Source organism: Bison bison, unplaced genomic scaffold, assembly GCF_000754665.1.
Source record: "Bison bison bison isolate TAMUID 2011002044 unplaced genomic scaffold, Bison_UMD1.0 scf7180017864267, whole genome shotgun sequence".
NCBI classification, from domain to species: Eukaryota; Metazoa; Chordata; class Mammalia; order Artiodactyla; family Bovidae; genus Bison; species Bison bison.
Genome location: NW_011494839.1, coordinates 382,909 through 397,999, shown reverse-complemented (window position 1 = coordinate 397,999; position 15,091 = coordinate 382,909). Strand labels below are relative to the sequence as shown.

General features: G+C 38.3%; 1 protein-coding gene across 1 annotated transcript in view; it reads left to right on the top strand.

Moving 5' to 3' along the window:
- Window positions 1-15,091, top strand: part of LOC104994821 (chromosome unknown open reading frame, human C8orf34) — a gene marked incomplete at its 3' end in the record, with an annotated part of 362,913 nt that overhangs the window by 64,943 nt on the left and 282,879 nt on the right. The window contains exons 4-5 of the mRNA XM_010848486.1: window positions 2,073-2,220; window positions 12,188-12,319. Of these exons, the coding sequence (XP_010846788.1) occupies window positions 2,073-2,220; window positions 12,188-12,319 (280 nt within the window). The remainder of the gene's footprint in view (window positions 1-2,072; window positions 2,221-12,187; window positions 12,320-15,091) is intronic.

The window sequence follows — 15,091 nt, the reverse complement described above, 5'->3', positions numbered from 1 at the left end:
CAAGCGTCTTTTAATTTCATGGCTGCAATCACCATCTGCAGTGATTTTGGAGCCCAGAAAAATAAAGTCAGCCACTGTTTCCACTGTTTCCCCATCTATTTGCCATGAAGTGATGGGACTGGATGCCATGATCTTAGTTTTCTTAATGTTGAGCATTAAGCCAACTTTTTCACTTTCCTCTTTTACTTTCATCAAGAGGCTCTTTAGTTCTTCTTCACTTTCTGCCATAAGGGTGTTGTTATCTGTATATATGGGGTTATTGATATTTCTCCCAGCAATCTTGATTCCAACTTGTGCTTCCTCCAGCCCAGTGTTTCTCATGATGTACGCTGAAAACAGTGGCTAACTTTATTTTTTTGGACTCCAAACTCACTGCAGAAGGTGATTGCAGCCATGAGATTAAGACACTTACTCCTTGAAAGGAAAGTTATGACCAACCTAGGCAGCATATTAATAAGCAGAGACATTACTTTGCGAACAAAGATCCATCTAGTCAAGGCTATGGGTTTTCCAGTAGTCATGTATGGATGTGAGAGTTGGTCTATAAAGAAAGCTGAGTGCCGAAGAATTGATGCTTTTGAACTGTGGTGTTGGAGAAGACTCTTGAGAGTTCCTTGGACTGCAAGGAGATCCAACCAGTCCATTCTAAAGGAGATCAGTCCTGGGTGTTCTTTGGAAGAAATGATGCTAAAGCTGAAACTCCAGTACTTTGGCCACCTCACGCAAAGAATTGACTCATTGGAAAAGACTCTGATGCTGGGAGGGATTGGAGGCAGGAGGAGAAGGGACGACAGAAGATGAGATGGTTGGATGGCATCACCGACTCAACGGACATGGGTTTGGGTGGACTCCGGGATTTGTCGATGGACTGGGAGGCCTGGTTTACAGTGGTTCATGGGGTCACAAAGAGTCGGACACAACTGAGTGACTGAACTGAACCAATGACAAGCCAGCCATCTGAATATCCCAGAAAAGAACATTCAAGGCAGAGGAAATAGGCCACCAACAGAAAAAGACAATGGGATGGGAAATTTCCAATATCCCTTCCATCAGCATTGCTAATACTTGATACACACTGTCTCAGTAGAGCCACTGCTTCTCACAGAATCTGAACTTGAAAAATGACAATTGACAGACTAGAATTCTGAGCTAAACCCAAGAAGATAAAATGTGACTAATAGGAATCTAAAGTGGTGCATGCAGGTTCATAAACCCAGTTACACAGCTCGAAATGATGTTCAGTTGGCTTGGCAGCTGTTGATAAAAGAACAGTCTGGGGATTCTAATTGACCACAAATTGGAGCTTGCTCTTGCCATTTCTGACCGGTAAAAGCAATGTGTAGATATTACCCTTAGGCAGACTTCTCCCCGGTTTAAAGCATCATTAGAGCAGTCCAAAAATGGAACTCTCCATTGCTTCAACTACAAGTAAAAAAAAAAAAAAAAAAAAAACAAGAAAGAATGAATAACTTTCAGGCCTTTTGAAAAAAGAAACTTCTGTTAAAGAACCAGTTTAAAATACTTTTTGGTTTCTGTGAAGCTGTGACTTGTTACTGGTTTCTTTCATCCCAACATTTTCTTCATTTGGGGATATTCATGTATAGTTAAGAAAGAAAGATGACATTGGCATATAAGTCGTATGATGAGGACTATTGAAAATGTGATATATAATGGCATCTCTCAAAATAGTAATCTGAAACTTCTTTGACTGTAACTTTTCAAAAGAACTTAAACTTCCAGTATGTTTTGGACAAATAAAATATTAAAACTCCAAATATGTCTTGGCTTTGCTATGTATTAGCTGTGTAACACCCTCCCTGGTGGCTCAGAGGTTAAAGCGTCTGCCTGGAATAAGGGAGTCCTGGGTTTGATCCCTGGGTAGCCGTGTAATGCAGACAATTTACTTTCCTCAAAATGAGACCGATAACTTGTACCTGCCTGAAAAGATTTTTATGAGGATTAAATTAGTTGTTGTGTATAGAGCAGGTAAAGCAGTGCCTAGTAATGGTAAGTGATGTGTGTGTGTTTGCTGTTATTATTAGATGTAAACGTATGCTCTACTCTGCCTTCAGGAATTAATGACCAAGTTAATAACTGAGACACCTGACCAGCCAATCCCATTTCTCATTGACCATCTTCAGTCAAAACAAGGAAACCGTGGGCAGCTTCAAAGAACCTTATCTGGATCTGCAGCTCTCTGGGCAGAAAGTGAAGCATTAGGTAAATGAAAAGATACATTTTACAGTTAATGTTAATACATTTAATGTAAAATTTATGAAAGTCTTTCTTTTTATAACAAGTAAATCTAGATAGTTACCTATGGTTTCATGTATTCATTGGTGTTCACCCATATGCTAGTACTTGTCAAAAAGTATTCTCGAATTTGAATATATTGTTATTTATTAGGCTTCCAAACGTGAGAATCTTTGTATTCAATTTGAATGGAAGTAAGATTCAGGAAAGCTTTCATTTCATATGAATTCAAACTAATTATTTTAAACTTTAGTTATTCTCTTTATGAAGAATTTGAATTAAGCGCTTATAGCTCCTCTGGGCAAAAAGGTAAACAATACATTTCTAGAGTTACCTTTTCTGTAGCCCAAATGGATAATTATTCTCTGTTTTCTTCAGTTCTAATTTTACCTTATGTTGTAAGTTCAACCTGATTTATTTACTGTAAACATTGGGGAACCAGCCTTACCTCTCCAGTAAGCACTAGTGAGATAATTGGGTAGACTTGTCTTTGATTTTTATTTATAAAATGTGTATCTAATAGCTTATTTCTTCTACACACTGGTCTGTTAGTTTGGTATTTACTTCTGAACCCAAATCCCACCCCAAACCTGTGGCTTGAGTAGCTAACTCCTTACTTGACTCCCATGATATCTGACTGACTGGATTCCAAATGCTTTCTAGGGATAGTACAATTGCTTCTCTTCTTTTCATGCCCTCTGGGATCCCATGAAAGGATTTTGGTTCTCTTTGGCTGTATTCTCACACTGGTGCTTAAAGCGGGTAGGGGATAGGGTATTCTCTGCAGAATATAGACAACTCTGGTGTTGTTATCAATATAGAAGTTCTCTGCTGCATACAGGAAACCAGAATATGAGCTTTTGGTATAATAAGAGGGAACTCTTGGTTTTTCTTGGTCACCTTTTTAGGGTTAGATTCTTAGCAAGGTGAGTATTAGGCATAGGCTCTGGTTTGTAGGTACAAAGAGGAATCCATTCTTGTGAAGGTGGACCAGATAAACATCTGTGAGCCCATTAAAACTCATAGGAACCCATATTTGTAAGTTATCATGTCTGGAGAGACAATAGTGTATTAAATTCTATAGCATTAATCAACACACATTTAACAGCTCCCATTTACCACAAGTCAAAAGTCTGTGGAGGGTTTAAGCATATCTTCCGTTTCATCACACAAAGCTACAGATAAAGATGTTGGCCAGGTTGTATCTTCATCCAGAGGCTGGAATAAGAAAGAATCTGCTTCCAAATTCATTCAGGTTGTTGGCAGAATTAGTTTCCTTGGAGCTATATGACTGAAGTCCCTGTTTTCTTGCTGGATCTCAGCCAGCAGCTGCTCTAAACAAATAGGTACAACCCACAGTTCTTTGCCACACAGCTCTCACATCCCTGGGAGCTTATTTATTTTTGTTTCCTGAGAGAGACTGTGTTGCTGTTGTTGTTCAGTTGCTAAGCAAACTCAGTTTGCTAAGTTGCTAAGTCGTATCCAAGTCTTTGGGACCCCATGGACTGCAGTGTGCCAGGCTTCCCTGTCCTTCACTATCTTCCAGAGTTTGCTCAGATTCATGTTCATGGAGTCGGTGATGCTGTCTAACCATCTCATTCTCTGTCGTCCGTTCTTCGTTTTGCCTTTGATCTTTCCCAGCAACTGAATCTTTCCCAGGGAGGTGGCTTTTCACATCAGGTGGCCAAAGTATTGGCACTTCAGCTTTGGCATCGGTCCTTCCGATGACTTCAGGGTTGACTTTCTTTTAGGATTGACTGGTTTGATCTCTTTGCTGTCCAAGGGACTCTCAAGAGTCTTCTCCAGCACCATGATTCAAAAGCATCCGGTCTTCAGCGCTCAGCCTTCTTACATTTATTTCTTTATTTTTGAACTTTTAATTTTGTATTGGAGTATAGCCAATTAGCAATGTTGTGATAATTTCAGGTGAACGTGAAGGGACTTAGCCATACATATACATGGATCCATTCTCCCCCAAACCCCATCCCCTCCCTCATTAGGCTGCCACATAACGTTCAGCGGAGTTCTGTATGCTATACAGTAGGTCCTTGTTGGTTATCCATTTTAAATATAGCAGGCTTATTTCTGTAACAAGGAAGAGAATTTCTTTCAGTAGGTTTACTAAGATGGAATCTTATAATACAATGTATATAGTGAAGGACAGGGAAGCCTGGGGTGCTGCTGTTCATGGGGTCACAAAGAGTTGGACACGACTGAGTGACTGAACAACAATAAAATAAAGCAAGAGGGGAACACAGGACTAAAATTCATCCAGCTTCTTTGGATGAACTTGAATTTCTTGGGGCGTCTTAGTAGATAATTCCAGCAGGCTGTTGGATATGAATCTAAAACTGTGGATGGGTTAAGGCAGAAGTTTCAGGAATAGCATTCAGGATTGTGCACATTAAAATTACGAGAATGGAAGAATGGAAGAAGTTGTGCTTAAATTTAGAGTAGGAGCTGGACTGGGATAAGGCAAGTGTGAGATGATATCTTTCATCAATATTTTTCCAGTTTTTTAAGAAGTGAAGTTGTTTGCTGAGGACAAGAATTTTGGGGAATAAATTGGGGAAATTGAAGTGAATGATAATGATTGTGAAGTCACCCTGGGTAATAAAAAGAAACTTGGCAAAGGAAAATAAAAAAGACTGAAGCAGTCCAGGGGCTTATCTAAAATTCAAGACATGAAGTAATAATGGAAATGGAAATAAATGAAGTAATAATGGAAATTATGGGCAGGATTGTGGTTTTTTCCCCACAGTGCCCAGAAGTGCTAGGAGGAAGGGGAGAAAAGCAGTTTGAGAGACTGATGAGAACTGTGGATGTACAGCAGTGAGGATGAAGGGTGGACAGACAGTTTTATAAGGTTGTCTGTGGGTGAATTGCACAAGCAATCAAAGCATGTGGCCCGGTATAAGAGGGAGGGAACAAGGAAACAGTCTAGACATAAAAAGCAGATCAGAGAACTAAGAATCTTTAAGAGGCAAATGTTAGGGAAAGTATGGTGAAAATATGAAAGATTGAGAAGGCCAGGGAAATTGTGATTTTTGGGACCAAGGCTTTTGAGGGGAAATGATTCCAAATGATGAGAAAGTCCTGTGGGTGGCCTGAGTTTGTGGTCTCTGAAGTTCAGGAAAGTGAAGTTCTGTAGGGTTTGAGAGGACAGTGAAGTGTGAGACTCAATACATGGTTTGTTTAAGAAATTAAGAGGTCACCAGGGTTTCATTCTGGTTGTTGAAAGGTCAAGGGTAACTGTGCTAGTGTCTTGAGTAGGGCTGCAAGAGTAATCAGGAGCAGAAAGATGCAGTGATGAAGAGTGGTGAGCAGTATAGACACGCAGCACTTACCACAGGAGAGGAGAAATGTTCAGCCGAACATGGATGGACCATATTTGCTTTTCTCTTTCTGACTTACTTCACTCTGTATGACAGATTGTAGGTCTACCCACATCTCTACAGATGGCCCAGTTTCACTCCTCTTTATGGCTGAGTAATATTCCATCATGTATATGCACCACATCTTCTTTACCCACTCATCTGTCATTGGACATTTAGGTTGCTTCCTTGTCCTATCTGCTGTATATGTGGAATCTAGAAAAATGGTACAGATGAACCTATGTCCAGGGCAGGAATAGACATGCAGGTATAGATAATGGGCTTGTGGACACAGTAAGGAAGGGGAGGGTGGGATGAATTGGGAGATTAAGATCGACATATATACACTACCATGTATAAAATAGAGAGCTAGTGGAAAGCTGCCGTATAGCACAGGGAGCTCAGCTTGGTGGTCTGTGATGACTTGAGAGTGGGATGGGGGATGTAGGTGGGAGGTAGGTCCAAGAGGGAGGGGATACATGTATACACAGCTGATTCACTTCACTGAACAGCAGAAAGTAACACAGCACTGTAAAGCAATTACAGTCCAAAACAAACAAACAAAACAGAAAAACACCGTGGATGAACAGAAAACCCCAGCCTATGGCAGGTGACACATGAGGAGGGGATGAACACCTTCATTCCAAGGAAATGCAGAGGAGGGAGCACTCTTGTGGAAAGAATGATGTGGCTCTTCTCTTGAAGGAGAGGATTTGAAAACGGAGGACTGTTGTTTACCATGGAATATATGCCCCAGAAGGTGAAGAGGAAGATTTTAGAGGGGAGGATATAGCAGGAGGGAGAAGGAAAGCAGAGACTAATTCTTGGATACGAGTATTAGTAGAAGAGGTTATAATTCAGGTGACAGTAAATAGTGCCAGTTTAAACTTTAACTGTTATTTTGAATTATTTCTTTTGGTGCTTGTTATAATTAGTTAGAAAAGGTCTCAATATTCAAACTATTTAGGTTAATACTTTTTGAAAATATCTGAAGGTGCCCGCTTTTTGCTTTTAAATTATTCTAGCATCTTGGGGACTTAACATGTTCTCAGAAGTTTGTCTTTTAATGTCTAGGAGAAAGTTGAAAGCAACCTTGTTTTTACTTATTTTTAGATGCTCTATTATTAAACACTTATGGGATTTGTTTTTTTTCTTTATTTCTGATATTCAAAAGTTTTACTGGGAACACATCTGGATGTTTGTCTCTTTTCTTATTTTTCATTTTATCCAGTGAATCCTTTCAATTAGCAAACCTGCATCTCTATCCTAGAATACTTGTCTTCTTGTGTACTTAGTGCTTCTATTGTATTTGTTTTGATTTCTTCAGAAAAATCAGCTATGTGTAAATTGTCTTCTTTATTTTATCGATAACTTCTAGGGAGGTTTGTCAAGTGTGTTCTCCCTGTCACTGATTCAATTTTCCACAGTATTACTTTTCTCTTTCTGGCTTTGTATACAAATTCAAATGTTGGTACATATTGCATTTTAATTTCCTGTCAGTATTCTTTATCTTCTTTCATTTATCTTAGCAATTATCGTTTTAGAGTTTTATCTCTTTTCTCATTTCTTTTTGCTTCACAGAGTCTATTTTATTTGTATTAAGAAGATAAAATAGCCATATGCAAAAATTTAAAGGTTTTTTCATAGTAAATCTTCCCGCAAACTATGAATTTCTTCTATATCTTGAGTGATGTATTCTTGCTTTTTATATTGAATCTTCCTTGTTAAAATATTTATTTTGTTTATTTGAATTTGAATGAAGGATGTTCGAATTAGTTTTGTTTGTTTAGTTGCTAAGTCACGTCCTGTTCTTTTGTGACCCCATGGACTACAGCCCTCCAGGCTCCTCTGTCCATTGGATTTCCCAGGCAAGAATACTGGAGTGAATTGCCATTTCCTCCTCCAGGGAATCTTCCCAAACCAGGGATCGAACTTGTGTCTCCTGCATTGGCAGGCAGGAGGATCTTTACTGCTGAGCAATGGGAGAAGTCCATCTAGTTTTAGGTTTGTCAATAAATAGTGTAGGTGTTCTATTCTTTTTTGTTCTCTTATGAGAACAACAACAAAAAAAATAGCTTAGAAATATTTAGATAGTTTTAAAACATTTGGGGGAGACAGATAAAATCATGGCTGCTACTGTCTCCAGTGTCAGTCAAATCCTATAGGTCTTTGAGAAACTGACAAGTGACTTTCTGTCTCACATCTCTTTTCAACACATTAAATAAGAACAGTATCATTGCTAAGATATTTAAATTAATATGGATTGTTTTTTTTCTTTCCAATAGTGGAGAATTTAAAAAGCTGCAAAATCCGGTGTATTATTATTCTATGGCTGCTTTTAGTTTTTCTTTGTATCATGAGATACTGTGTTTTGTGTCCATGATTCTTAATTCCTTAGCTGTGTTGCATTAGAAGAAACTATGGTCCTAGGCTGGATATAGAAAGACAAATTCTGACAGACTGTGAAACAATGTCAGGAGCTGAATCTGAGGTAGGGGCAAGCGTTGTGAATGTCTAGATATTTTTCAGTCTATTTCTGATAATGTCTATCTTTGTCTTAATTCTGTCTATGGCATAATGCAGACCAGTATTTCTGTTCATAGACCAATATTTCTGTTACTAGTATAATGGCACCCCACTCCAGTACTCTTGCCTGGAAAATCCCATGGACAGAGGAGCCTGGTAGGCTGCAGTCCATGGGGTCGCTAAGAGTCGGACACGACTGAGTGACTTCACATTCACTTTTCACTTTCATGCATTGGAGAAGGAAATGGCAACCCACTCTAGTGTTCTTGTCTGGAGAATCCCAGGGATGGGGGAGCCTGGTGGGCTGCTGTCTATGGGGTCGCACAGAGTCGGACATGACTGAAGCGACTTAGCAGCAGCAGCAGCAGCATACCTCTTTTGGTATTTAATGGGATGTTTGCAGCAGAAAAACTGGATAACAACTCATTAAGTACAAGTTTAACTTGCACATTTGAGGAATCTCTATAATATTTCATGATGTCTACTTGGTGTTTATAAGTGGATAGCCAGAGAAAGATTTATGAATCATGCATAGAGCTAGGATGATTTGAAAATATTGAAATTTAAACAAGAAGGTAGAAGGAAGCTAACGAATGTCATGTAGATAAAAGATAAGGAAGCAATGAATAAGACAAAGAAGGTGCAGTTAGGTAGATGATATGGGGATAAGGAGAATATAATGCCCTGAGAATAAAAGAAGAAAAAGCTCTACAATAGAGTCTGTCTAAAAATATGGGATGAAAAGATGTCAAGAGGGATGAACTCCTGAAAAGATCATTTCATTTGAAAGTTGGTATGATACTGGCCACCTTTGAAGGGGAACTGTAGCTTTCAGTAAAGGTGATGGAACTACTCTTTCTTGAACAGAACAGTGGAAAAAATGAGTAATACTGTTTTGCCGAAAGTTTTCACTTTCGTCTTAGGGTCAAAAGATTTGTTAACAAAATAAGCCACTCGTTATATACAAATCAATAATAAAAATATTTATTAGAGAATTATCTAGCTTACTTTCATATACTAACATTAAAAGAAGAGAAATAGAGCAGAAGATACATCACCAAATTGGACTTGCTGACATTCAAACTTAAACAATGCGGAGAAGTCCCATGTGACAGCAGTCTGGAGTTCCAATTGGGAAAAGGTCCCGGGCAGTGCATCAGCTCTGTGTGTGAGACTTCCAAGATTACAGTTCAGAGTTCCCCCTTATAAACACAGGATGGATGCAAACTGATATTATCATCAATGTGTAACCAAATTGCAAGCCTCAGTTTAGTTCAGTACAGTCACTCAGTTGTGTCCAACTCTTTCAGTTCAGTTCAGTTGCTCAGTCTTGTCCGACTCTTTGCAACCTCATGAACCGCAGCATGCCAGGCCTCACTGTCCGTCACCAACTTCCTGAGTCCGCCCAAACCCTTTGCGACCCCATAAACTGCAGCACGCCAGGCTTCCCTGTCCAACACCAACTCCTGGAGCTTACTCAAACTCATGTCCATCAAGTCGGTGATGCCATCCAACCATCTCATCCTCTGTGGTCCCCTACTCCTCCTGTTTTCAATCTTTCCCAGCATCAGGGTCTTTTCCAATGAGTCAGCTCTTCACATCAGGTGGCCAAAGTATTGGACTTTCAGCTTCAGCATCAGTCCTTTCAATGAATATTCAGGACTGATTTCCTTCAGAATTGATTGGTCTGATCTCCTTGCAGTCCAAGGAACTCTTAAGAATCTTCTCCAACACCACAGTTCAAAAGCATCAATTCTTCAGCACTCAGCTTTCTTTATAGTCCAGCTCTCACATTCATACTTTACGGGAAAAACCATAGCCTTGACTCAATGGACCTTTGTTAGCAAAGTAATGTCTCTGCTTTTGAATATGCTATCTCGGTTGGTCGTGACTCTTCCAAGGAGCAAGGATCTTTTAATTTCATGGCTGCAGTCACCATCTGCAGTGACTTTGGAGCCCAAGAAAGTAAAGTCCCTCACTGTTTCCGTTGTTTCCCCTTCTGTTTGCCATGAATTGATGGGACCAGATGCCATGATCTTTGTTTTTTGAATGTTGAGTTTTAAGCCAGTTTTTTACACTCCTCTTTCAACTTCATCAAGAGGCTCTTTAGTTCCTCTTCACTTTCTGCGTTAAGCATGGTGTTATCTGCATATCTGAGGTTATTGATGTTTTTACCCACAATCTTGATTCCAGCTTGTACTTCATCCAGTCTGGCATTTTGCACCATTTTTCTGCATATAAGTTAAATAAGCAGTGTGACAATATACAGCCTTGATGTACTCCTTTCCCGGCTTGGATCTAGTCCATTGTCCCATGTCCAGTTCTAACTGTTGCTTCTTGACCTGTATACAGATTTCTTAGGAAGCAAGTAAGGTCGTCTGGTATTCCCATCTCTTGAAGAGTTTTCCACAGTTTGTTGTGATCCACGTATTAAAGACTTTGGCATAGTCAGTAAAAGAGAATTGGATATTTTTCTGGAACTCTCTTGCTTTTTCTGTGATCCAGCAGGTGTTGGCAATTTGATCTCTGGTTCCTCTGCCTTTTCTAAATTCAGCTTGAACATCTGGAAGTCCACAATTCATGTACTGTTGAAGCCTGGTTTGGAGAATTTTGTTACTTTGCTAGCATTTGAGATGAGAACAATTGGTCAGTAGTTTGAGCATTCTTTGGCATTGCCTCTCTTTGGGATTGGAATGAAATCTGAGCTTTTCCAGTTCTGTGTCCACTTCTGAGTTTTCCAAATTTGCTGGCATATTGAGTGAAGCACTTTCACAGCATCATCTTTTAGGTTTTGAAACAGCTCAACTGGGATTCCATCACCTCCACTAGCTTTGTTCATAGTGATACTTCCTAAGGCCCCCTTGACTTTGCATTCCAGGATGTCTGGCTCTAGGTGAGTGATCACACTATCGTGATTATCTGGGTCATGAAGATTTTTTTTGTATAGTTCTTCTGTGTACTCTTGCCACCTCTTCTTAATATATTCTGCTTCTGTTAGGTCCATAACATTTCTGTCCTTTATTGAGCCCATTTTTGCATGAAATGTTCCCTTGGTATCTTTATTTTCTTGAAGAGATCTCTAGTCTTTCCCATTCTATTGTTTTCCTCTATTTCTTTGCATGGATCACTGAGGAAGGCTTTCTTATCTCTCCTTGCTTTTCTTTGGAACTCTGCATTCAAATGGGTGTATCTTTCCTTTTCTCCTTTGTCTTTAGCTTCTCTTCTTTTCTCAGCTATTTGTAAGGCCTACTCAGACAACCATTTTGCCTTTTTCCATTTCTTTTTCTTGGGGATGGTCTTGATCACTGCCTCTTGTACAATGTTTTGTCTTGTAAAACTTGGAATGTTGTTTAAGCCTGGGATTTGGCTGTTCATGCCCTTTTCAGGGGCTAAACAATCTCAAAATTCCCCCCCGCCCCCCACCACACACACATCTTATCTATGGTGCTGCAAGTCCTGCATTCACAGCAGGCAGTCTTATGCAGTCACTCCCAGTCAGGGCTGTGTCCAGGAAGGTTAGAAGCCTGGTCAGAGGCTGCTCTGTTTTGTCTCTGAAGAGTAAACAAGTCTGTTTATTTAATTTCCCTAACAAATACTATGGTGGAAATGTGTGTGTGCACCCGTGGTTTTATGTGTCATAGTGAATAACAGATAAGGTAACATCAGATGAGTAAAGTTTACTTAAACATTTAGTTGTTTTTATTTACAGCAAAATACAGTGCTTTATTCTAACGATACCCATTTATAGAATGTGATTTAAAGTAATTTGTGCCTTAAAAAGACTTTCAAATAATTTTACAGTTTAACATCATTTTAATCACATTAATATACAAACTAATTCAAATCAAATGCAAAACTCACATTTACAGGAAAAATAAAGCAAGTAATACTCTAGGATATTTGCATTATTTTGATACAAGGCAGCATAGCTTTCACTAGGTATATCTAATTACTTCATGGATTTAATTTTTGATCAATCGTGAAATCATTTATTGTTTTTATTGTGTTTTTTTGTTGTTGTTGTTGTTTGACAGAACATAAAGGAACAAGAAGAGATTTCAGAAACTATGATAAACCCTGGCAGTTAAATGCAAAGAAGCCTAAAAAGTCAAAAAGTGACCTTGCTGTGTCTAATATTTATCCACCATCTCCAGAATCAAAATCATGTAAGGAAATTTGTCATTTAAATATTAACTTAATGTATGTTAAGTGTGTGTTAGTAAAGTGAAGAAAAGGTAAGAATTGAAGCCAAATTTTTTTCTGATATTTCTGCCTATTAATTCTAATGAATTTCACATTTGTTTTAGCATTAACGTATATTCTCAAGCATATGTGATTGATTTAGACTTTTGAGTATACTGTTCTTTTAAGAATGTAAACTTCATGGAGCAGGTCCCTTGCCTCTCATGAACAGTTGCAGTATTTTATCATATTCAGAGCAATACCAACCCTACGTTTAATAAAAGATATAAAAATAAATCTTTTAGAGGGAAGGCAAAGAAGATTTCTGTTCAAAACATTTAACAAAATTAAAAAAAAAATCCTTCATCCAGGGTCTCTCTGAAGTCCTACTCATTTATTACTGAAGGTTGTGTATTTGTTCTATCCCACAGTAATAAGTACCTATTCTCTCAATGCCCCTCCTCCTTTCTCTCTGCCTTTCTAGCTACTAAGTTTTTCCAGTGCTATGCACAAACATGTCATATAGCTTAGGATCTTGTTGCAAGTCAGTTATTCTTAGAAGACAAAAGATCCTGAAAGCTGTTCTTAAACATCAGTTTCTTGTGCTTGTTGCAGACTGAGATACGGGATTTTAATTTAAACAGAGAAAGGAATAGGTAGAAAATACTTACTTTTGTTTGAAAATTTTGAAAAATCATTATGTGCTAACTGGATTCTGAATTTGGAACATTTGTGAAAATAACTGAAATTAACTCCTTGAGGTTTTTTTGTTTGTTTGTTTATACAATGACACTTATACAAAGAATTGTATCAGCCACAAAATTCTAGCAAGAATTATGTGAAGTATTATAAACTACAAATGTTCTTTAAAAATTATTATTGTAGCTAAATTATACTGCTTCACCAGGTTGGTTCATAATATTTGGTCCCAACATTTAAAAAAAGCATATAAGTTTAAAATTTAAATGTGTTGTTCACAACCATATTCCCAGTAATAGTACAGTTCCTGGCTCAATGAATAGTGTTAAATGTAAAAAAAGAATAAAGGAATAAATGAAATCAATCAGTTCTCAGTCTCACATTTCTCTTTCTATCCTTGGAAATGTCTGTCTGTCTGTCTTCATTCTTTCTCAATGATAAATATTAATACATAACCCTAGAGCTTGCTTGGAGAAGGCACTGGCACCCCACTCCCAGTACTCTTGCCTGGAAAATCCCATGGACGGAGGAGCCTGGTGGGCTGCAGTCCATGGGGTCACTAAGAGTCGTGTCACTTTCCCTTTTCCCTTTCATGCACTGGAGAAGGAAATGGCAACCCACTCCAGTGTTCTTGCCTGGAGAATCCCAGGGACGGGGGAGCCTGGTGGGCTGCCGTCTATGGGGTCGCGCAGAGTTGGACACGACTGAAGCGACTTAGCAGCAGCAGCAGCAGCAGCAGCAGCAGCAGCAGAGCCTGCTAATTTTAAAGAGCTAAGTCCTGGATCTCAGCTCTTAGAGGACAGAATGCTGTAAGGTCCTTCATTTTACACAGACTTTGCTATTTATGGAATGTTCTGTAGGCACAGAATGTTACTGGTGAACTGGCATTTAATATCTTTTCTGTTCAGGTACCCTATTCTTGACCTCTGACTCCACTGGACTATTAGCTTTTTAAAGGAAAATTATTAACACAGTCTCATGCATTTTTAATAATAAACATGGTATTAAGATTATAGGATTCAGAGTTATTAATTAGAAATATATTGTTTAAACATAAATTGTTCCTGAAATAATAGAATTTCTTTTGAACATAGACTGGTAAATCACAGTTGTATGTTGTAATAGATGAAGCAGCACTAGAAAGAAGCACGAAAAAAGAATAAATACAATGTTAATAAGTTTATTAAAATAGGATGCCCCAATTTTTTTGATTTATTCTCCCAAAACAAAAACAAGAAAAGATGAAACAGAGAAACAAATGGCAACCTCTTATTGAAATAAGTGCAATCTCTAGCCAAGCTCTACAGGCCTTTGAAATTGACTGTATTATTTTAAATTGATTTGGAAAGCAAAGGACCATGATTTTCTAAAGCAATCTTGAAAAATATGAACTAGCTTGGAGAATTTACCCTGACTGGCTTCAAGTCATTTTATAAAACTGTAGTTATCAAGACAGTGTGATTTTGGAGAAAGGATGGAAAAATAGATCAATTGACCTTAATAAAAAGTTTTAAAAAAGAACCTACATATGCAGTCAAATGGTTTTTCACAAGGACATCTAAGCGGTATAGTAAGAAAAGAAACAGTCCCTTCAACACTGGATATTCATATGGAAAAATACACACATTGATTCATATGGAAAAATATACACGTTGATCCGTACCTTAATTCATGCTGAAAATCAGTCTGAGATGGGTCATAGACCTACAGGTGGAAACAAGAACAGTGAAATGTCAAAAATAAAACATACAAGTGTAACATTGTGACCTTGGAGAGCCAAAAAAGTTTTAGAGACATTCTAGTTTCCATGGCTTCATAACAAATCACTCAAAAATACATTTTTTTTAGGTTAAAATAACAAAAATTAAGCATTTTAAATTGTGCCATTCACATGGCATTTAGTACATTCAAAATAGTGCTACCATAACCTCTTTCTTACCAAAACATTTTACCTCAGAAAAGGAAACTGTAAGTCACTCAATATTTCTACCTCCCCCCAGTCCCTGGAAACTTGCTTTCTCTCTCTATGAATTTGCCTGTTTCGATTGGTTCAGGCT